Source organism: Camelus ferus, chromosome 7 (genome assembly GCF_009834535.1).
Source record: "Camelus ferus isolate YT-003-E chromosome 7, BCGSAC_Cfer_1.0, whole genome shotgun sequence".
Taxonomy (NCBI): domain Eukaryota; kingdom Metazoa; phylum Chordata; class Mammalia; order Artiodactyla; family Camelidae; genus Camelus; species Camelus ferus.
In genome coordinates this window covers 19,792,003-19,815,938 of record NC_045702.1, presented here as the reverse complement: position 1 = coordinate 19,815,938, position 23,936 = coordinate 19,792,003, and the positions used below count along the sequence as shown (strand labels likewise).

Below are 23,936 nucleotides of genomic sequence, written 5' to 3'. Positions count from 1 at the left end.
CAGTGTCACTGGCTGACTGTGAAATGATCCAGGGAGGGGAGCGCGGCTTTGTGTGTGTGTCTGAGGGCCTGTTTTTGTAATGTTGATCTTTGCTAAGCTTCCTATATTAAAATATTCTTTTCTTTTTTCTGTTTGAAGCTCTTTTAAGAGCCTGTGCTGACGGAGGTGCCAACCGCTTGTATGATGCCACGGAAGGTGAGAGAGAGAGGTAGGCTTGATGGCCCTTGTCCGCTGTGCACCAACTCTGCTCTTCAGTTTGTTTCATTTCCTTCTTAGGAAATGGTGACTGTTCATTTTCCTTCCAACTCGTTACAGAAAACCACCTCAGTGAGAGAGCTGCTTGACTAGGTTGTGTCATTTCTTTGCTTTAAATGATAGCTGTTAATAGCAATAAGCCAATTATATTCCTATTAAAAAATTCTGCTTCCTTCAAAGTCTCATTAAGTAGCAGTATCAACTATTGATATTTGTGGGGACGTTGAACATTGAGTAAAATAAAACTTGTAATGGCAATTAGAATTTTTATTCAAACAGTTTAAATGAATGCAAAATGATCTCATAAAATATATATTCTGTTGTAGAAGATGTGAGATTTTTATATCAGTTTTGAGTAAAACTCAGTATCATTTTAACTTACTTCTGCGTTATGCACAGACATATGTTTTAAGAGATAAACAATTTATTTCTTATTGATTTGTTATCTACCTTCTCTGGTTTTCTTGATCTTTGCCTGGTGAGCTGTTTTTAGATGTGAGAATATGTTTAATGAAAGCAAAATTTCAACCTAGCTCATTGCCATCATGTGTACAGTGCAGCCTCTGGGCAAAAACAAGCATTTATAGTCTGGATATAAATAGACCAGCTAGGAAATTTAGTTCCACTTCTATCATATGTGTTATTAAATGTACTGATGTGTTTATAGTTTGAGAAATCACCTCCTTGCTGCAAAAACTAAAATAAAAATATTATGATGCAACATACCGTAGATGTGAATTAAGTGCATGCACTTGGAAATGATGTAAAATACATCTTTATGGTGCCAGAATTTTTACTTCAGTTTTCTGATGTTGGCTCTGATGTTTGAAAGCTCACTGTGCATAGGAGGAAGGTGTGTCTTATGTGAGACTGGGTGTGCTAACGCCTAGGGTCTCGATGCATTATCAAAGATTATGGCAACAGTGACAGCCTAGGAAATAATTTAAATTCTGAACATTTTTGTGCTCCTGTATTTTTAAACTTGGTGGATTCCTCTGACTGTATTCTCTAAGACTTGACATGGACAGTATGTGAAAAAATACTTAAATGTATGTTATAAAAAGTATTCAGACCAGGTAGTTCAGAGAGGATCTTAATGACCATAAGGGCAAGGTTATGAGCTGGGTGCTGTTGATGCCTGTAACCTGCTTGCTGACAGACAGTCTGGGACTGAGAACTATTTCTCAGTTGGGGTGTACAGCTCATGAACATACTTTTATGAACCAGAGCTGTGAAAAATATTAACACAGTCCTTTCCAACTCTTCCTCGATCATGAGAACCATCTAGAATGCCTGTGAGAAAACATAGATTCCTATACTGATGACTTTCATGGGATTGGGCTGGACACTAATGAGAAAGATAACATACAACGCTTTTACTCACACTGGAAAGCGATACGCATTGCCAGATTTGGGAATGAGCACCATTATTTTTGCCCAGATTTTGAAATAATCATTTCAATATTTCTTAACACATTTTATAGGCAGTCTTATGGAAATCTTCCAAGATTTATATGACTTATCCAACAACCATTTGTCTATATATGAAGATGTCCAATAAGAAAATGTGCTTTCTGTGGATTTTCTGGTTGTAATAACATGTTTGCAGTGATGCATGTCTGATACTTAGGGACGTGGCTGGCCTGGGTAACGGTGGAGTCCCAAACAGGGAGAAGAGTGAAGCTGTTTCCTGTGGGAATACATCCTTGGAATAAAGCTCATTAAATCTGAACTCTAACCAGTGAGAGTAATTGGTTATAGGTGACCAAACATGATTCCTATTAATTGTATTTTTAGCAGAGAGGCTTTACAGTGGAAGTGGAAAAAATATGCATGAGCTTTTATTAAAAAGTCAGGTATGGTTTGTGGACCACTGCTTGGCTTGTTCTTATTTTTTATTTATTTAACGTCCTAATCTACAACGTAATACCTTATTATTATGCAGTAAAACATGAATATGTAAGAAGCAGCTCCCGCTGAAGAGAAAATTAGGTGTTTGCACATTGGGAATGGGAGGAAGGGAGACTGATGTAGACAGCGACAGGGGAGCAGGGTTTGCAGAGGGACAGCGCTGAGGCAGAATTCAGCGCTGACCTTTATGTCTGATCCTCTGACTGGGACCAGTCTGGTCCGAATGCATTCAACCCTCTACATCTTTCAGGAATGTTTGTCTTTGTTCCAACTTTGAAAGTCGCCTCTCTCTATTTATCAGGTTTTTTTTTTTTTAAATAAAATAGCCCTAAATGTTCTTGTTCATTGTGAAAACAACATATGATGAGTTGAATATTTGTTAGTGAGTTGGAAGCAACAAGAGGAAGAAAATAAAAATTCTCTTATTTCTTCCTAAGTAGCCAAGAGTTGCATTGAGGCTGCCTGTTGGTTCTGCCCTCTGGAACAACAGAAAATACGACTCATTTTTCTTACTCAGGTGAATGTAAGCGCAATAAATATAAACCCCCTCGTGCCTAGACAGTTGCCTTGGGAATATTAGACACTCAATAAATGTGTTTAATAAATATTTGATTACAGTTACTCTGTTCTCTCTTCCCATGAGGTTTTGGGCAACTTTGATTGATGACCCTCCTATTTGGGATAACTAGATTACCTCCACTCTGAGGGCCAACAGGTTTGGACTTGGGTGTGTGTTAGTCTGTACATCAGACTGAGGCTGGGTGGAGACCCAGTCCAGGAGACATAGAATGTGCATCGCCAGTGAGAGTGGGATCCTAGCTTTGATTGTGGACTTGAGATTGAAGAGGAAGAAATTTTAGGAAGACTCAGTCTTTGTAATTACTCCTTTACTCTTAATTGACTGTTTCCCTAACCCCAGATGTCTGTTCTTGGAAATGTGGGGGTAGTAAGTCTGGGTATCAGATGGGTGGGCCAATACAGCTGCAGCTCTGACCTGACACTGACTGATGTCTCACGTGTGTATTCTGGGAGTCGTCTGTGATTGAGAAGTCCTGTCGTGGCCTCATAGCACCTGCCTCCTCCCATGTAGGTAAAACCCACCATTGGGCGGTTCTGGGAGGGTGTAGCGTGATCCCACAATCAGAATAATCACAGGATGAGGAGGTAAGTGGAGAGAAATACAAGACAAGCAGGGTAAGACTTTGTAGGAAGACTTCATGGAGCAGATTTTTTTCTTGATCATTGTCGATAGGCTTCAGAGGTCTTTCTACTGATGATGTTACTGACACTGTATTAAATCAGGAAAAAGTATAAACTGTCCACATACAAGAATACTGAAAGATTGTTATTTATGTGCACTGGGTAAATAATAATGACTACAGGGGGATGATGCGCTCCTCCCCACCCCCAACCACCATGGCTCTCCTCCCGCGCCCCAGTTATTCCTATTTCTGCATCTTAACAGATACTCCAAGAGAAGAGCACTTTCTGCTCTAGTCAGTTTTTAACAAAGGCCTGAAAAGTCTTCAACTATGACAGTAATTACCAACCTTTTCCACCACAGGGGATATTAAAAACAAACATACAGAGAAGTGCAAAAATTATAATGATATAGATCAATGAATCTTCACAAAGGGGAGCACGCTGGTGTAAACAGTACTAAGACGGCTAAGAGCAATAAGTGAATATTGCCTTAGCATGGCAGAAGCCCTCCTCGCGCTCCCTGCCGTCACATCTCCCCTCAAAGGACACTACTCTCCAGCTTAATTAATGTTAGATTAATTTTGTCTCCTTTTGGACTTTATGAAATAGAATCAAAAGATACTGAGTTTTGAGTGTATGGACATTTTTTGAGATACAGGATCCATAGCTCTCTCAGTCTGAAAAAAAGATTAACAAGCATTGCTGGAGATTCTTACAGGAGAATTATGGTCACGCTAATTATAGTTCGAGATGAGGGAAGCCGTGAAACCTTGTAGCAGAGAGTATGACATACAGAAACGGTCACAAAATCGATGACACCACAGAAGTGACCTCCCACTAAGGGAAAAATAGTTTATACTGATCATTAAAAAAATAATGCCTTTAAAGGTAGAGAAGCATTTGTAAACCCTATTCTGTGAGAATATAGTTAAGATATGCTGACTAAAAAAAACAAAACAAAACAAAACAAAAAAAACCAGAGAACTTTGTAATGAGATGGAGCTCTCTAGAATAACCCAGTGGCGGAAATAAGAAAGTAGTATTTAACTTGTGATTCATTCATTCATTCAAGCATTTATTGAATACCTTTTGTAGTTAAGACATTTGATAGTTACTGTGAACATATTAATAAATAAGATGCAGTTACTGCCCCCAGGAAACTTACAGTATGGGAGTAATAAGAAAGTTCTAGTTCGGCGTGATATGTTCTATGACAAAGGAAAGCATGAAGGTGGACAGTTAAACTAGAAACTATTCTGAGGGTTCTGATGGAATGTAAAAGGTTAGTTAGGGCCCTAGAATATGATGGGGGTTGTGTGTGTGTGATATGTGTATGTATATGCGCACGCACGTATGCTTACTAGGGAGGGGTGGGGCATCCTAGAATGTGATGTGTGTGTGTGTGATACGTGTATGTATATGTGCATGCACGTATACTTACTAGGGAGGGGTGGGGCATTTCTCCTTTGTCTCTTGGATAAAGTCTAAACTCACTGCAGTGAGAATTGGGGTTTGGCTTTTGCCAGTCTTGTCAGCCATGCCCAGTTTTCTGCTCTGTCTTCTCCAAGGCCCTTTCTCCCCACTGCCTGTGCTCAGGCTGCCCTTTCTCATGCTGATCTTCAGCTTGTACGGGTCAGTACCACCCATAATCCCTTCCCACTGTGTGGTTATCCATTCTGATGGGTCAGTGCTTAAACATCCTTTGCTGCACTGGTCTTCGGACAGTTTTGATAGCATGTGCTGGCCTTTTTTGTAGCAGTCCTATCCGTGCAGCAGAGCTCAGCTGAAATGCTGTCTGCCCCATGAGGGCTCCCCTCTCCCTCCAGTCCTTCCAGCCTGATGGGACTGGACATTTCTTACCCAGTAGTAATGCTTTTAAATCAGTGTTAGGTTCACATTTTACCTTGATTTAGAGCTGTAAAGGCTTATATCTTTTACTAGGTTGTAAATTTCTAGTGATCTATTGTCCTTTAACTTTGCATAATACTTTGTAATTATTTGCTTTCTCACTTTATCTTGTGATTTAGCGCTGTGTAGATGTATCTTAGCTCCCTCCTTAGGTGGTGAACTCCTGGAAGACGGCGATCATAATTAATCTTTTTTATGTGCCTCATAGATATATCTGGTACACTAATGGGCACCCAAGAATTTATTGAATTAATGATTTTTTCATTGATATCTTGGCAGAAATGTCACAAAGGCTGAGAATTTTTACAGCCAGAGATTTCTAAGATATAACATCAGCTATTGGAAGTGTCTTGGTGATAGAGAAGAAACTTTGGAGATACATGTATGTGTATCTCACTAGCATTTAGAAACCAGAAGTGTCTCATATCTAAAAAGATTACCTAAGTTTTGTCTGAAATCATGCACAGTAATACGTTCCACTTTTTTCCACAATGTTTTACATTACATTGTGTCCTAATTCCTATCTAAGTCTTTTATGTTGAAACTAAGATCTTTGCCTTTGAATTCATTGGTATTTTGATACTGTGAGAGGTTTTTTTTTTTTTTAATTGTGATTTTATGGGACTTAGAGACTCTCAAAAATCACAGCATAAAAGTCTGAGAAATAGCTGTGAATTTTGGTGTCACTGGTGTGTGGGAATTTGAAGTGGGGGGAGTGCTGTTTTTAGGTGAGCTTCCTCAGAGTAACTGATGAGTAGAGCATCCTGACTGGGAAGTCCTACAGAAGATGATTTTTATATGAACATTGTTCTAGTTGAGTTTAGATGTGTAGGAGTTCCTTTTCTGTTTCACTTAAAAGATTGGCACCCAACAAAAATTGGCTGAATTCGTAGAAATGACCACTCAGTTAAGCACGCATTGACGGGCGGGATGAGGAGGGACCCGTGGTGCTCAGACAGAAAAGCAAGATTCAGTCCTGATCTCTTACTCCTCTCACTGCATTAATTTTCTCACAGTTAAGATTTCAGACTTTCTATGTTCTTGCAGCTTTCTCATCGCAGATTAGTACTGTTACCAAACCGAACTTGGGTCCCTTTCCTGTCACACAGCAAGCCAATCTCCTGACACCAGATTGGGGCTACAGAAAGTGCAGGAAGTACAGCATTTATTGCAGGGCATCAAGCGAGGAAACAGGCAGCTTATGCTCAAAAGACCCCAACTCCCCCATGGCTTTCAGGGAAGTGTTTTTAAAGGCAGTGCTTGGGGTTGAAGCTGCAGGGTGCATGACTTTCCCCTGATTGGTTGTTGGTGAGGTAACAGGGTGATGTTTTGGGCATCATACTCATCAATCTTCTGGTTCCAGCCAGAATGGGGTCTGCCTGCTTGGGGTCAGCAGGAAGTCACCATCCTCTACCTGGTGGGAAGTCTTTATCTCCTGCAGAGCAACTCAAAATATGTGTCAGATTGTTATGTCTGTCCCTTGAGGAGGAACTAGGACTCTGCTTTATTACTGCACTGATTTTCCTGACTGCTTCGCCTTCATTTCTGCATTCTCTCACTTCCCTAATTAATAACGGCTTGGGTCTGCTCTTTGGAAATCAGGGGAGGCCTAGGAGACTAAAGCCTTTTGCTACAAACAAGAAATGGGGGCAGGTGGGAGTAGGTGGAGGGGCCTTTGTGCTCAGGAGTGCCCTGCAGTGTCTTGCTCGGTTTAAGTCCTCCCTCTGGGCTTTGGTGCTGCCTAGTCCTGAGGGGGACCAGGGTGGGACAAGAAGGGAATGAAGTTTGGGATAGAGAGGTGAGTTGTTAACTCAGCAGGGGAACACAGTTATAGGGGGCTCGGTTTCAGTACCACTTTTCAGAGTGATCAAGTGGGTACAAAGGATGACTGTTATAACTGATTCTCCAACTAACTGCACCCCGGCCAAACTGCTTTCAAAGTATAATTTAAATAACATGTGGGAGGCTAGCTGTGTAAAACTAGCTTCTAAAGCCTTTATCAGTGTAATTAACCCAGGCATCTGGCAGCAAATCTCCACCCATGAAGGAATCTATGACTTGTCTGTCTACACGTGAATAACTTAACAGTCTTGTGCTCTAGGTCCCATTCCTTGCAGGTGGCCTTGGCCTCCAGGTTGGGAATTGTGTAGTGAAAGAACAGGCATGGACTTACTAGTTAGATGAGGATTCAGAATCTGATTCTGTGACTTCATTACTGAGATGTAATTTACAACTGTAATGTAATGAAATTACATTACAAGTAATTTCACTTCCTTGGGCTGTAGTTTCTTGCTCGGTGGTATTTCAGGGACAAATCTACCAGAGTATTCAGAGAAATCTTGATGAAGAAACATATCACTTTTTGGGCTGGCTATACACGACTTGGATAAACCGAGAGGGTGGAGGGTGACCCTTCAGAGCTATGGTGTGATGAGTTCTAGAACAGTTGAGTATGCATATGATGCGGTTTTAGGCAAAGCTGTAAATAGTCTTTCACAGTTAATACTCTGCGTGCAGTAATTGTACAACTACTTAGAAAGAATGAAGGAACAAAGTGTCTGGCTCCTCTGGTTCTTTTCTGTTTTTAATCAGCTTTGTTCAGGATTAACTTCACTCAATAAAATTCATCCATTTTAAACATACAATTGAATTAGTTTTGAAGTGGTGAACGGTTGTATTCACCACCGCAGTCAGACTAAAATACGTCCCTCATCCCCAAAAGGTCCCTCCTGTCGCTTGGCAGTCGATCCCTAACTCCCACACTCTGGCTCCTGGAGCCTTCTAGAATGGAGCAAGTGGAGTTACACAGTTTGTTTTCTTTGTGCTGACTTTTTTCATTCATGTCACTATGTGTGTCAGTAGTTTGTACCTTTTCACTGTTGAGTAGGATTTCCATTATACAGATTCACCACGATTTTATTTGTTCATTTAATGGAGTCGGTGGACTTGATTCTTAAGAATTGCCTTTTTAGTTGGAATCTTTTTTATTATCATTTTTTCAAGTGACTCTTTGGGAGGAACGTTAGTTCTTTTAGTTGGAACCAAACAAATTTCCAAGTTGTCAGTTCAACCCTAGAGGTCTTGTAAATAGTAGTAGACACTTGTATACAAGTCCCAATCTGCTGTATCTTAGTGAAAAATTCTGCAGAATTCTTGCTCAATATTGTTAGTTTTTATGGAATAAGACAGTAAGTATAAATAAGTATGTAACTGTTGTGGAATAACTTGGTGTCAAGTAATTGAACATACATTGTGATCTTGATAACCTCCAATATATGTGTCGGTTGATTGCAGTCCACCTGTGACTATAATTTTCTCAGTGATTGGAATTTATTTTAACTAACGTTCAAGCATTTCATGGCACAGTTGAAAATGTACTTCCTCTATGCTTTAATAGACATAGAAAGGAAATGTGTACTTTGCTTAAGGAATACAAAAGACCTTTGGTTTAGCTTGATTCTTATAAGCCTAGACTTAAGCACTGTTTAGTCATTTGCTTTGGCAAGTTTTTATTAAAAAGTATTTATGCAATCAAATGACTAAGCTCTGTGAGCATGCCAGCATTATTGGGTCTTTGAATCAAAATGATGGAAGGTAAAAATGATTAGCACATTTAAAAGAAAATTTATAATAGGGGTCTTAGTATTAAAGAACCCTACACAACAAACTGTGAGGACATATTTATCTTGAATTATTGATTGGATTAGTTTAGTAATATATTTTAGTCTGTTGGTTATCAAATGCTATAAATCAGAGATCCCAAAGTTATCCATGCGTAGCTCTGAATCATTCCGGGGTGTTGGAGGAGAGGGGGAAATGTGTATGCCAAGTTGCTATGTTTGTCGGCTCATGCATGAAGTCAAAATAAATTTTCAGAGTGAGATCATTTTGAGCAGCTGCAGGAAGTCAGTTTACAACTAAATTTAATCAGAGGCATTGTTCTTTATGGCTTTTCTATTTCATAAAGTATGTTCCTGACAAAATCATTTTCCTTTCCTGTACCGTGGATGGAGTCTTCAGAAATAAATTACCTTCAGATGATTTTTAAGAGAAACCTGCATCGGTCAAAAGTTTTAAGTAACACATGGCTCTATTAATTTTACTTAAAAAAAAAGTTGAATTTTTCTGGTACTTGTTAATACCATTTAAGAGCTCAGGTATTTCATCACTCCTCTTTTTTTGCTTATTTTCAATATATCATTAGATTGCTGAGTTAAGTAATAATTGAGCATAATCACATAATACCACATATATGTTGTATATTTATATGATCACATATATACCACAAGTATGTAATATATAATACATATTATATATAAAATGTTTATATAAAATATATAATCACATGATACCATGTATATAATTATATGTGAATATATATTTGTAATTTTTTAAAATTGTGGTATGGTCCCTGTCTGATTTTTCACATTTAAGTGAATGCATATACCTGCATGTTTGCACACAGACACCTAGCACACCTAGATACTTCCTGCATGTATTTTTGTTATGAAAATTTTGATTTTGTGTGATTGGACCAAGAGGAAGCCAGATAACTCCAGCAACAAGACTGCAGGTATTCTTTGTTGACACATCATCACAGGACATGAAATTTGAGTTGACGATGGGATTGTACCTGAGCCAGCTGTGGCCTTCCTGTTGTTAGGGGACAGAAAAGTGACAGCTGGAATTCAGCTAACAAAAGCTGGTCAATAAACTTTGCGGGAAAATATCCAAGTGGCAATTATACCAAGATGAGCCCTGAACCATCACTTGTAACCCTAGGTTATGGATCTGAGAGTTGGGTTCCTTGAAGACTTCAGTTTCACCTCTGCAGCCAGAGAGGTCAAGACTGAAGGAGCTAAAGAGTCTCAGAGAGGGCATTTAAAATACAGCAGAATATACGTTACCACCCTGAGAAAAGTCCCTGTGTGTGTGTGTATGTACGTAGTATATGCGAATGGCTTAACTCTGGGCATTCGTGGGCTTAGGAAGTAGAAGATGGACTGCTAGAAAAAGCCAGGAAGGGAACTGAAAGGATGAGCAGGAGAATATTCGTCTGTACATGCCGAGGCTGAAGGGAACTGGAATAACAAAATCAGAAATAGAAAAAGTGTTGACTTACTCTCTAAACTCTAAGATTTAAAACGGCAGTTAGCACTTCTGTTGAGGGAGATTAGCGGTCCTTCTGCTTGGACGATAGTGAAGAACATGCTGTCTCTCCCCACAGGAATCGTGAACTCTTTATTTTTGACCTTGAATGTCAAGTTCCGTCCATTTCTGCTGAATACCTTGTAGGGGTGCTTGATGCCGTGGGTCTGCCGCTCAGGGCTAGAGGACCATGGAGGGGGAGCTGTTTACCCATGAGCACTCTTCATTTTTTTGCGGGGGGCTAATTAGGTTTATTTATTTATATACCAGAGGTACTGGGGATTGAATCCAGGACCTCATGCGTGCTAAGCACGCGCTCCACCACTGAGCTGTGCCCTCCCCTCCTTGCATCAGCACTCTTTAACCGTGGCTATTTGAAATATTTGTGCCATCTAAATACTGGCCTCCTACTCAGCGCATCGTTTAAAACACCCCTGGAATGCCCATTGAAATGCCCAAGGAATCAGTTTTAACATCAAATGAAGATACTTTTTAATAGAATACTACATCTGAGTCATCTGTGAAAACTATTCTAAAAAACTTCTTGTAAAAATTCACTTATAAAAATCACTCTTTTGCTTTCTTCCTAGTGTTATAATCCTTATCTTTCAAAGCATGGCCCCTTTGTTGTGTTTCCTGGTAACTTCCAGTTTCCATGTCTAAGTCAAGTGTAAATTCTCTAAATAGCCCTTTACTGTCACTCCATGTTATGTTGAAATTATCTATGAGTGTTTCTGCTTAATTGGACAAAATTCCTTGTTCTTGTTTTGCTTGTCTTTTGAAATAGTCCTTGTACCCAGGGTGAGGTTTGATAAATATATTTTTTAATTGATAAGTATTACTTCTTTTAGATAGTTTTCCCTGAGAATAGTAATTTCCCTACAGATTAGCCAGTAGATGACAAATTCTGAATGAACTAAGGGCACTTGTTGGCTAGATTTCTTACTTCACCAGGTCAGGTTCAGTCACTCCAAGTCTGTTTCAGTCCATTTGTCCTCTGCGTGTCCTTGCTGGATGACCTTGTATTGAGTGGATCTCTTTCATGGCGTTTATCACAGCACATTGAAATCTACCTGTCTGCCTGTCCCACCAGCCTGTCACCCCAATAAAGGCTTATTGTCCAGCTGTTTCATTGTCTCAGCCCCAGAAACAAATTCACTATATGCTTAATATTTATTAAAGAATGATTAGACATGATGTTTCATAAAATTTTAATATATTTTTCTATCATAAATGAAGTATGAAAGCATGTTTCTGACCCAGTAGAGTAATTCTTAAAATATTGTTTTTTTTCAGCACTGATTATCGTCAGAGACTGAAACTAAAAGCTCTTCAGTAAATGTTGTTAGGAATGTCTTGTGCAGATTTTTTGTGTCCCCGGGGGTTCTCAGTTGTAAACAAGTGGAAAAAAAAAAACTGACCAATTTAAAGAACAACAAGAAATCCTGTAAACATATTATAATTATCAGAATCAGTGGGAAGCTGGGAAAGTGTGCATGAAGCTGGAAACCAGACCCAGGGCTTTGTTTGTGCTTGGAGTACAAGCCAGGTCTCTGGTGCTGCAGGTGAATTCTCTACAGTCCCCCTCACTGTGTTTCAGAGCCCGTGATTGACTGGCCTGAGCTGAAGTGCTTAAGGGGATGCCTGCCCTTGCCCTTGTTTCTGGGGGTGGCAGGAGTGAACACCTGACTCCTGTCTGTTTCTGGAGTGGGCTGTGCCCAGGATCGAGACTCACACTAGGTTAGTTTCTGTAAACGTGGGTAGAGATTGACAAACTGCAAATACAGTTGCAGACAAAACCAAGCCATTCCTAAAAATTCCATCCACAAGGACTTTAGGCATTCATCATGCCCTCATCCAGTGGTCCTGATCATTCTCTTCTGTATTTCCCACTCCAAATGCACCTCCCTAACTTGATATTTATTGTGATGTAAAATGCCCCTAGTTATGAGATTTTTTCTTCTTCCCCCTCTTAATGACAGTGAAATTAAATGGTTACCTGCCATGCATTTAAGTGATAAAAAATACCTCTCATGCATTCAGAGAAATTTAATAAGATTCCTCCAACGTTTTAAAAATAAAACGTATGGTATACACTTGCTTAGTTTTATAAAAACTTGTTAATCAGAGGATTCTGTGTATCTTCCCTTCTTTCATGTTATCATATATTTTTTTTCTAAGTAAACTCTTTTAAATTCCATTCTTACGATTAATGATTTTCTGGGAGAGGGGGTGTGTAATGTTTTTTGGAAATCTTTTGCACTTCACAGAAATGTTCCTCTTTGCAGGGAGGGTATAGCTCAAGTGGTAGAGTGCATGCTTAGTATACACGAAGTCATGGGTTCAATCTCCAGTACTTCCATTAAAAAAAAAGTTCGTCTTAATGAAATATTACCAAGACAAATTACATTGTACAACATAGGACTTAACTTTATCTGGTCTGGATCTCTGTGACAAATGAGTAAAAGAATACAGGGTTTTGTCTGATATATAATGTGTAAAAAAAGGTTTCATTACTTGAAAGCACAGTTTTGCTTTAAGAATACAATAATACAATTTTTCTTTTACAAAATTTCCTTGGTTTGTCTTATTTTAGATGAAATTTCCCCAGACTTATTCCTTTATTTAAAAATATTGATAAATTTATAAACAGAAAAAAAAAAAAAAGAAACTGCTCTGACTCGAAGCATAGTACTTAAAAAGGCACCTGAAGCTCGGAGGTGTAGGACGCAGTTCTCTTTGCACAGCTATCATCATGTATTTTACTTCATGCAGCATTCACTTATTTATCACTAGCGGCCTCTAGTGTGTATTCAATTTTTTTCCTGCTAGGCTGTAAATTAGTAGGTTATTAGTAACTGGAGAGCAGTTCCCCATGTTAGGAACAAGAAAAATAACTATAGTTTCTGTCATCTTAGCATTATATCTGTCAGGGAAAAGAACATTTCCACATAATGGTGTAGTCTTATGATTCCTATTACCAGTAATAGGGCGTTCACAGTGAGTTTCCTCCGCGTGGCAGCTGCTCTCCAAAGTGTACCTCTGATACCCTGGGAGAAAGAGTCGATGGTCACACACTGCACTGACGCCTTCTAGTGTTTTTCAGAGGATGGAATCACATTCCAATACAGGTGGCAAAGGTTACCGCAACCAGAGATTGTAGCCAAATCGTACAGCAGAAATCTGAACCCAGCTGTCCTTCTTTGTTCAATTCCAAACAAAACTATGTTCAAGTGATTTTTGAAGTAATCATAATTACAAATAAAAATATGAAAATAGTTTAAATGGATCAAATCTGAGTTATTTAGTATTTACCTTTAGTTTTTGGTTTTTAACTTTATTCCTTTTTTTTTTTTTTAAGGCACACCCTCCCCTACCCCAGCCCACCTGCCCGCTTATAGAAGTAATTCAGTTTCATTACAATGAACTTGGAGAATACAGGAAGATAGATACAAAGTAAAACATAATAGTTTCAAATCACCTAGATTCTTACTGTTTATATTTTTGCACACGTTTTCAATTTGATATTTTTGTTTCTCTTATTGAGTGTATCTATGTGCATATGTAATAACATAGGAGTTTTTATGTATATACTTTGCATCATTAATGGTTGATAAATAAGGATGTAACAGATATATTCACAAGTGAATACATTATGTCATTAAATAAAAATTTTATCTGTTACATTCTTATCAAACCATTCTCCATGTATCAGGAATATATGTGGTTCATAATCTTACAACTCTGATGAGTGGAAACTTAGATACATTTTATTTAATTTTATTTACTTTTTAATTATTTTTATTGAAGTGTAGTTGATTTACAATGTTAGTTTCAGGTGTACAGTGAAGCAATTCAGTTATACATATACATACATATATGTATTTTCAGATTTTGTCCAGTATATGTTATTGCAAGAAATTGAATATTATTACCTATGCTATACAGTAGGTCCTTGTTTATTTTATATATAGTAGTGTGTATCTGTTAATCCCAAACTCCTAATTTATCCCTTCCCACCTTAGATGTGTTTTATAAGTAAAATTTTGTGTGAGTTTACTTAAAATAGTTTAATGAGAATGAAGATACGAGGTCAAAAGTTATGACCTCGTATTTTGAATCCAAGTTGACAGTTTGCTTTCCAGAATATTTGTACTTATCTTCACTTTTATCAACAATGTAAGATCATATTTCTCTCCACTCTTGCTGGCTTTGTTCATTTATTGCTGTATGATGCAGGAAATTATGTTCAGTTGTTATTTTAGCATATTTTAGATAATGTACTCATTCCATATAAAGGACATTATTGTAAAAACTTAGGCTGCAGGGAACAAAATGTCTGACTTCCTTCAACTTTTATGGAGGTAGATACTAAGTCAGATAAATAATGAAAATGTAAAGTATATGACTGGTGATCAGGAGGACAAAAAAGCAGAAGTTATAGCATATTTGTGATAGGGCAGTAGCAATTAAAGTGAGGAAACCTCACTAAGAAAGTGACTTTTTTTTTAAATTGACATACAGTTGATTTACAATGTTATGCAATCCCACTCCTGGGCATATATCCAGAGAAAACTCCAATTTGAAAAGATACATGCACCCCGATGTTCATAGCGGCACTGTTTACAATAATCAAGACATAGAAGCAACCTAAATGTCCATCGACAGATGAATAGATAAAAAAGATGTGGTGTGTATATATATGTGTGTGTGTGTATGTATGTATACACACACAATGGAATATTGCTCAACCATGAAAAAGCATGAAATAATGCCTTGTGCAGCAACATGGATGGACCTAGAGATTATCATAGTGAGTGAAGTAAATCAGACAGAGAAAGACAAATATCATGTGCCATCACTTAAATGAGAAAGTGACTCCTGAGTTAAGACCTGGAGGAAGCGAAGAAGGCGTCACTTGGCTATCCACAGGAAGAGCATTGCAGGCAGAGGGAACACCTGTGTGGACAATCTGAGACCTGAGAATGGTATCACTTACCTTTTGCTGCATAACAAACTGCTCCAAAATTTAGTGCCTTTAAACAACAGTGATTTATTGTTGTTGATAATCCTAAAGGACAGCTGGGCAGATCTTGGGCTCACTCGTGTCAGTCATATGGTTTGGGTAGGCACTTCTGCTGATGGAGACAGGACTTGCTCACATGTCTGAAGGTTGGCTGCCTGTAAGCTGGGTCCCCTGACTCTTATCTCTTCTCCGTCTTTCAGCCTCTCTGCCTTAGGCTTGCCCACAGTTGTTCTCATGGCGACAGAGGAGGTTTCTAGGACAGCAGAGGGCTCTCTTTGAGGCCTTGGTTTAGGCTGCCATGCCACCATCATTTGCACTGTATTTTGTCAGTCCAAGCAAGGCATGAGGTTAGTCCAAATTCAAGTGGGGGAGGAACAGGCTTGTATTTTTAGTACCTTTTGATAGAAGGATCTGGAAAGTCACCTTATAAGGGAGTATGTGTGGAGAGAGGACAATAATTGTGGGGATAATTTTGCAAACCATCTGCCACCAGGAGAGAGAATAAGAGAGGATCTCTTTAGGAGGAGAGTGTTAGAAAGGTAACTAAGGGTAGATCTTGTCGGACCTTTGCAGGTAAAACAAATGATTTACTCCTCACAAGATGGGAAGCCCCTGGGCTATTTTAGTAGAGGATCTGATCCGTGTTCTAGTGTGAAAGATGGTAAGAAAGCACAATTCAGAATATACTTTGCAGGAAGTCTCTAGAACTTGCTGGTAAACCAGCTATGAAGAGGGAAAAAGAAGAATCAGGAGTGACTAAGGATTTAGGCCTGAACAAGTGGAAAAGATTGATTTTCCACTTGGTGAGATTTGGAAGACTGTGAGAGGGACAGTGCTGGTGGGAAAGAAAGAGCGGAGACTCATTGATTTCATGTGCAGAGTCTGAGGTGTTTATTACACGTATCTGACGTTGAGTAGCTTGTTGAATACACGGGTCTGGAGTTGAGGGAAGATACAACCTTCAGAGCCATCAGTAGACAGAGGGCATTTAAAGCCAGCAACCTGGTAAGATAACGTAGTAAGTGTGGACAGAGGAGGAAGGAGGCCCAGGGACTGAGCCGTGGGTACTGCAGTGTTAAAACATCCAAGTGAAGTGTAAGCCCTGTCGGGTGGGCAGAGCAGGAGTAACCAGGGAGTCAGAGGGAAAACCAGGAAACTAGTTCTTCAGTCAAATGAGGAAGAGGGATCAAAGAACAGAGAGTTGTCGGTTGTGTTACATGCTCCTGATGGTTAAAGTAACAGGAGAGAACTGATCGTTAGACTTAGCAATACAGCAATACGGAATCTTTGAAGACTGAAAACGTAAAAGCTATAAATACACAAACATATATATACAATGATTATAAATTACGCATATTATATACATATGCCCACACATTAAGGTGTTTAAATTCCTTCTCTTTGTGTTATAGCTTTTGTCTATTTGATTTTTCCTATTTGATTTTATTTCCATTTGAATAATCTATTGGTCTCAACTCTATTTGAACAAGGATAGCTGCCTTTTTGTCTTTTGTATTTCTACTGAATGTTTTCCCTCGTGTGCCTTTTTACGTTTGTTAAGGAATATTCATCATCTAATGATCTTACGACTTCAAGGTGACCTATTCCTAAGCCATTATCATCTGATTGAATTCTTTCAGCTTCCTACACGACACTGTCATTACTAAGTCCTATAGGGAACTCCCCGGGCTCTTGTCCCTGTCTTTTAGGGTAATGGTTCACACAGCCATCTACGATAAAACAAACTTGCAAGGATGGGAAATACAGTATTTACTTTAGCAGGTCAGCATATGCATTAAGTTCTTCTGTTTTTCTTCAGTAGGACTGAGTTCCTGCTTTGGGGGAAGCTGTGGGGGGAAAGGAAGAACGAGTGCAAACACTATACTAGCAGAATGGTCAGCTAAGCTGCTGATTACGCTCGGCTTTGGAAAATTTGGGAGGAGCGGACAACCTATTAGTGACCCTAATGGCATTTATCACGAGCTCTTTTTATTGAATTCTGTGTATTATTTCTCCCCTGAATCACAGAGAGAAGCGTAAAGCCGATAAATTACACAAAGTAATTCACTGTCAGTGAGCCGGACTTTTGCGTTTGAGGAGGTGAAGAATTGGCATTAACCTGTGTGATGCTTTGCAGCTCTTTCATGTTTGTAAATAAGACAAGACGAAAGCTTCCTCCCTGCACTGTGTCAAGCTTGGCGTGAGTCTCCTCAACATACGTAGTGCTTTCTGGCCCTCCCCTGCACCCCCGCCACTGCTGCCTTCTCGGAAAATAGCCCCAGAGCTTGCTTCCTCTTCAAATAACCTCTCTCATCCCTTTTCTCTCCTCCTCACTTTTGGAAAATAAGTAGTTACAGCGAAGGGCAGAAGGAGAAAGTGACCTATTAAGAGCCAGAGGAATCATTTCCTGGTACAACTGTGATTGCGTATAGTGTGCAGATCCCTGTTCTGGAGCTAAAAGCCACAAAGTCATTCTTCTGGTGCTTTCAAGACTGTGATATCGCTGGCCACGTGTGAATACAGGTGACTGAGGGATAAATCAGCTGGGAACGCAGAAACGAGGGGGTGATGTCATGGTGCGTGTCCCCTGCGCATCTCTTTTGTTTGCTAACGTTAGTCCTCTCACCGCTCATCTTCCCGCCTGCTTTTCTTCTCTCCGCTGCCTGGACGTGTTTATTATTTTTTCTCTCTTATCCTCTTGTCACGATCTTTATTCAGTGACAACTTTCCATGCAGGATCAACTATTTTGAAGCCTCTCCTCCCCTTCCTCTGACTGGCCAGTCCCCCTGGCTGGTCTGTGCTCTGCACCATTCTGTGCTTGACTTGGAGGGTCCATGAGTCTCTTCTGTAACATCCAGGCTTGCACTAAACACTGTTTGGGGCTGTAGTAACTTTTGTATCTTCAGCGTGGCACACATAGTATGCATTTCATAGATACTTGATAAGCTGAATTAAATACCCTGTATATGGAGGACTTGCGAGTATAAAGTTTTACCTCTGACCTCCCCTCAGAGCTCTCTGCATTTACAGCTTTCAGATGAACTTCTATCATCTCAGATTCCAGCTGTCTAAAACTTACTATTTTGTTTTAACCAGTGACATTAAGATTAAATCAAATTTCTGAGATTTAAATGCTGCTTTTACTCTTTTAAAGTCAACATTGTTTACTGTTTTGGAAACCATCGAGAGGTGATTAGCAGGACGGATGGAACTGGTTTATAGATGCCTTGATGACGAGTCTGTCTTCAGGAATAGATGCTCCTCACGTGTGGTGACTTGATAGAAGAGCGTCACCCTGAATCATTGTACTTGCCATGTATCTAGTTGGGTAGCAATTAGCCCGAGGTAAATGGTGACCCAGTCTCTTTATCACTTATCCACAAACCTCATTTCCATCCTAAAAGTTGATAATGAGTCTTTTACAAACAGCAGCTTGCAGGAATGATGAAAGACAATAAAATGACTCTGGGCTGTGTGCTTTAGTATATATAATAAATTCTGTTTTCTGGGAACCCACTGTATAAATATGATTTAGTAGAAAAACCGTCTTTTCATAAAAACTCTTGTTTAGGTCTTGACACATTATTTACCTCTGGGAAAACTTGCGAGGGTAATGTGCCATATACGAAATTTATTTTAATAAACTGTTTATGGTATTTGATGTGTATTATGTGATTCAACATGTGCCTCCTTTTTGGTCTCCATGTTTTAGTGTAAATATTCTATAAATTTTGCTTCTGGGGTGCTCACTTCTTAGTGTTTTCATCTTTCTTTGACACTCTTTGGAGCAGAGGAAGCAGTACATTGTGGACAGAGTCGGTATTAAATTTTAAAACTACTTTTCTTCTAAAACATTTTTACTTCAGATTCTGCTGTTGAATTTATTTGTTTTTTTCTTCTTTATATCTCATCCTTCCCGTGTCCCAACTTGACAGGCCATTAATTAAACATGTAAACTGGTTCTCTGGAATGGAAATAATCCCATTCCCAAACTACTGATTGGTTAGGTAGTGCTGACCGAGCTTTGCGAATCGGGCAGAGCCACAAAGGCAGACCCACTTTCTCCTTCCGTGGAGAGAAGGTCCTCCCCAGGGCTCAGGAGAGTCACTGACAACACACTCCACCACCTGCATGTGAAATACTGAACTGCCAGCACTGGGGAGGCAGTACAGCGGTCTCTGATCTCGCCTTCTAATATGTGCTTGGTATAACTGTCGTAGTGGCTGACCAAGTGTTATACCAAATATTAAGTTTTTTTAATTAGATATGTAATTTATAAGATTGCTGTTAAATATTTTGTCCATTGTAACATTCGGGGTCCTGAATCACATTTGAAATTGTGTATTTGTTAATGAGAAAATGATTTTCTAAAATGTACCTTTTTCAAAATTTGAGGTGTGTCTGAACTGTAAAACATTATTAAATTATATGGATTATTTATACATTATGAATCTATAAATAAATGTTAAATATAGTTATATAATTTAATGGGGCAATTTAAGCTAGTGTGAATAATCAGTAAGATAAAAATATATGTAGAAAAATTGAAATACCTAACTTACTTTAATGACATTTGATTTTAATTAATATCAATTTCATTGTGTATATAAATATCAAAGTTTATTCTCTTAGTGGTCATACTACATTCCTGGAAGTACTGACTTACAGTGGATTATTTTGAGCAAGTGAGAAAATAAAGAATAGTATGTGTTACAGAGCAAACTTTGTGTGATGTCAACCCCATGAAATCTATTGAGTCTTAGTTTTGGCTTCAAAGAAGAGTAGGCAAACTATAGCTTGCAGGCCAGCTGCCTATAAGTAAAGTTTTATTGGAACGCAGCAGTGCCCATTATTTTCCTGTTCTCTCCAGCTGCTTTCTTGCTATCATGACAGAGTTAAGTAGTTGTGACAGAGACCTTATAACCCACAGAGCCTAAAATATTAACTCTCTGGCTCCTTAGGAAAAAATTTGCTGACCCCTAGCTTAGCATGTGGTCTATTTTGAAGAATCTTCCATGTGCAGTTGAAAAAGAATATATATACCTGCTATTGTTGGATAGGGGGTCCTATAAATACAGACACACCTCAGAGATGCTGTGAGTGTGGTTCCAGAACACTGCAATAAAGCAAGTCACACAATTTTTTTGGCTTCCCAGTGCATATAAAAGATATATGCACTATATTGTAGCCTGTTAAGTGTGCAGTAGCATTATGTCTTAAAATACCGATGTGCATGCCTTAATTGAATAAGTTTTTTTTTTTTTTTTTTTTTGTAAAAAAGTGCTAACCATCATCTGAGCCTTCTGCGAGTTGTAATCTTTTTGCCTCAGTGTTGATGGCTGCTGACTGATCAGGGTTGGGGTTGCTGAAAGCCGGTGCAGCTGTGGCAATTTCTTAAAATAAGACAGCCATGAAGTACCGCATCAATTGGCTCTTCCTTTCAGGAAGATTCCTGTGCCATGCAATGTTGTTTGAGAGCATTTTACTCACATAGGACTTCTTTCAAAATCGGAATCGATCCTCCCAAACCATACGTCTGCTTTATTAACCAAATGTGTGTAATATTTTAAATATTTTACCATTATTTCAGTAATCTTCACAGTATCTTTACCAGGCATAGATTCCATCTTGAGAAACTTTTTCTGCTCATCCATAAGAAACAATTCCTCATCGGTTCAAGTTTTATGAGATTGCAGCAATTCCATCAAATCTTCAGGGTGTACTTCTAGTTTTCTTGCTCTTTTAGCACATCTGCAGTGACTTCTTCCACTGAAGTCCCGACCCCCTCAAATCATCCATGAGGCATGGAATCAACTTCCTCTAAACTCCTGTTAATATTGATACTTTTGACCTTTCCCCATAAGTCATGGATGTTCTTAATGGACTAGAGTGGTGAATCCTTTCCAGAAGGTGTTCAATATACTTTGCCCAGATCCATCAGAGGAATCATTGTCTCTGGCAGCTATAGCATTATGAAATATATTTCTTAATAATAAGACTTGAAAGTTGATGTTGCTCTTTGATCCATGGGCTGCAGAAGAGATGTTGTGTCAACAGGCATACAAACATGAATCTCATTGTATGTCTCCATCCGAGCTCTTTGGTGACCAGGTGCATTGTCAATGAGCAGTAATATTTTGAAAGTAATTTTTTTTTTTGTGAGCAGTAGGTCTCAACAGTGGACTTAAAATACTCAGTAAACCATGGTGTGAACAGATGTGCTGTCATCTAGGCTTGATACTCCATTTCTAGAGCATAGGCAGAGTTGATTCGGCATAATGGTTAAGGGCGCCAGGATTTTCAAAATGCTAAATGAGCATTGGCTTCAACTTCAAGTCACCAGCTGTGTAAGCCCCTAACAAGAGAGTCAGCCTGTCCTTGGAAGCTATGAGGCCAGGCATTGACTTCTCCTCTCTAGCGATGAAAGTCCTAGATGGCCTATTTTTCCAATTTCAGGATGTTTTGTCTACACTGAAGATCTGTTGTTTAGAGTAGCCTCCTTCATTGATCCGATCTGGAGAACTTGCTGCAGCTTCTACATCAGTTCTTGCTGCTTCATCTTGCGCTTTCATGTCGTGGAGATGACTGCTTCCCTCATGAACCAACCTCTGCTGGCTTCACACTTTTCTTCTGCAGCTTCCTCATCTTTCTCAGCCTTCACAGAATTGGAGAGTTGAGGCCTTGCTCTTCAGTAGGTTTTGGCTTAAGGGAATGTTGTGGCTGGTTTGCTCTTGTATCCAGACCACTAAAACTTTCTCCATATCAGCGTTAAAGCTGTTTTATTTTCTCATTATTTGTATGTTCACTGGAGTAGCACTTTGAATTTCCTTTAAGAACTTTTCCTTTATATTCACAGCTCAACTAGCTGTTTTACACAGGAGGCCTAACTTTTGGCCTGTCTTGGCTTTCGACCTGCCTTTCTCAATGAGCTTAATCATTTCTAGCTTTTGATTTAAAGTGAGAGATGTCTGACTCTTCCTTTGACTTGAACACCTAGAGGCCATTGTAGAGTTATTAACTGTCCTGATTTCATTCAGTATCATTGTTTATCTCAGAAGATAGGGATGCCCGAGGGGAGAGGGAGAAAAACAGGGGAATACAGCCCGTCAGTGGGGCGGTCAGAACACACACAGCATTTATCAGCTAGGCTCACCGTTTTACGTGGATGTGATGTATGGTGCCCTAAAACAGTTGTAATGATAACATCAAAGAGTGCTGAGCACAGGTCACCATAACAAATATAGTAATAATGGAGAAGTTTAAAATATTGTGAGAATTACCAAACTGTGACACAGAGATGTGAAATGAGCAAATACTGTTGGAAAAATGGCATCAGTAGACTTGTCTGACTCAGGGTTGCCGCAAACCTTCAAAGTGTTTAAAAGAAAAACAAAGCGGTGTCTGTGAACCCCAATAAAACTAAGAGCAGTAAAGAGAAGTTTGCTTGTGTCAGTGAGATGAAGTTGTCTGAGAGTGGCTCATGTTCTTACTTTTTTTGACAGCTTTTTGAGATCTATTTCACAGTCCATACAATTCCCCCATATACAGTGTACAATACAGTGATTTTTGTTATATCCACAGATATGTGCGATTGTTACTGGTCAGTCTTGGAATATTCCCATCACTTCAAAAAGAAGCTCTGTACCCTCTAACTGTCGACCCGGCTTCTCCCCCCAACCCCAACCACTAATCTACTTTTTATCTTCATGGATTTTCCTATTTTGAACTTTGATATGAGTAAATCATACCTTATGTGGACTTCTCTGACGTCATTCACTTAGCATGTTTTCAAAGTTCATCCAAGTTGAAGCTGTTCAGTATTTCATACCTTTTTATGGCCACATAATGTTCCACTTATGGCTGTACATTGTTTTGTTTATCCTCTCATCCATTGATGGGTATTTGGACTGTTTCCACCTTTTGGATTATTATGAATAACCATGCTATTAACAGAAGTGTATAAGATTTTGTCGGCACATATGTTTTTATTTTTCTTGGGTATATACCTGGGAATGGAATTAGTTGTCAAACGGTAACTCTTAATCATTTACTGCCAGACTGTTTTCTCCTCTATTCAGATCCTTTGCCCATTTTTCAATTAGATTGTGTTTTTATTATCAAAATGTAGGAGTTCTTTATATATCCCAGATACAAGTCCCTTATCAAATATATGATTCGAAATCCTTTCCCTCATTCTTTAGGCTATGTTGTCACTTTCTTGATGGTATCTTTTGAACCACAAAAGTTTTTACTTCTGATAAAGTCCACTTTATTTTTTTCTTTTGTTGCTCATGCTTCTGTTGTCTTACCTAAGAAACCTTTTCCTAATCCAAGATCATTCGATTTTACCTCTGTTTTCTTCAAAAGTGTTATATAGCTTTAGTTCTTACATTTGGGGTTTTAATCCATTTTTAGTTGGTTTTTTGTATATAGTGTGAAGTATAGGTCCAACTTTATTCTTTTGCTTGTGGCTATCCAGTTATT

General features: G+C 38.9%; 1 protein-coding gene across 11 annotated transcripts in view; it reads left to right on the top strand.

The window, feature by feature from the left end:
* TPK1 (thiamin pyrophosphokinase 1) overlaps window positions 1-23,936 on the top strand; it is a 337,147-nt gene that overhangs the window by 113,546 nt on the left and 199,665 nt on the right. For all 11 annotated transcript variants that reach the window (XM_032483569.1, XM_032483573.1, XM_032483567.1 and 8 more), the window contains one exon: window positions 139-208. In XM_032483569.1, the coding sequence (XP_032339460.1) occupies window positions 139-208 (70 nt within the window). The remainder of the gene's footprint in view (window positions 1-138; window positions 209-23,936) is intronic.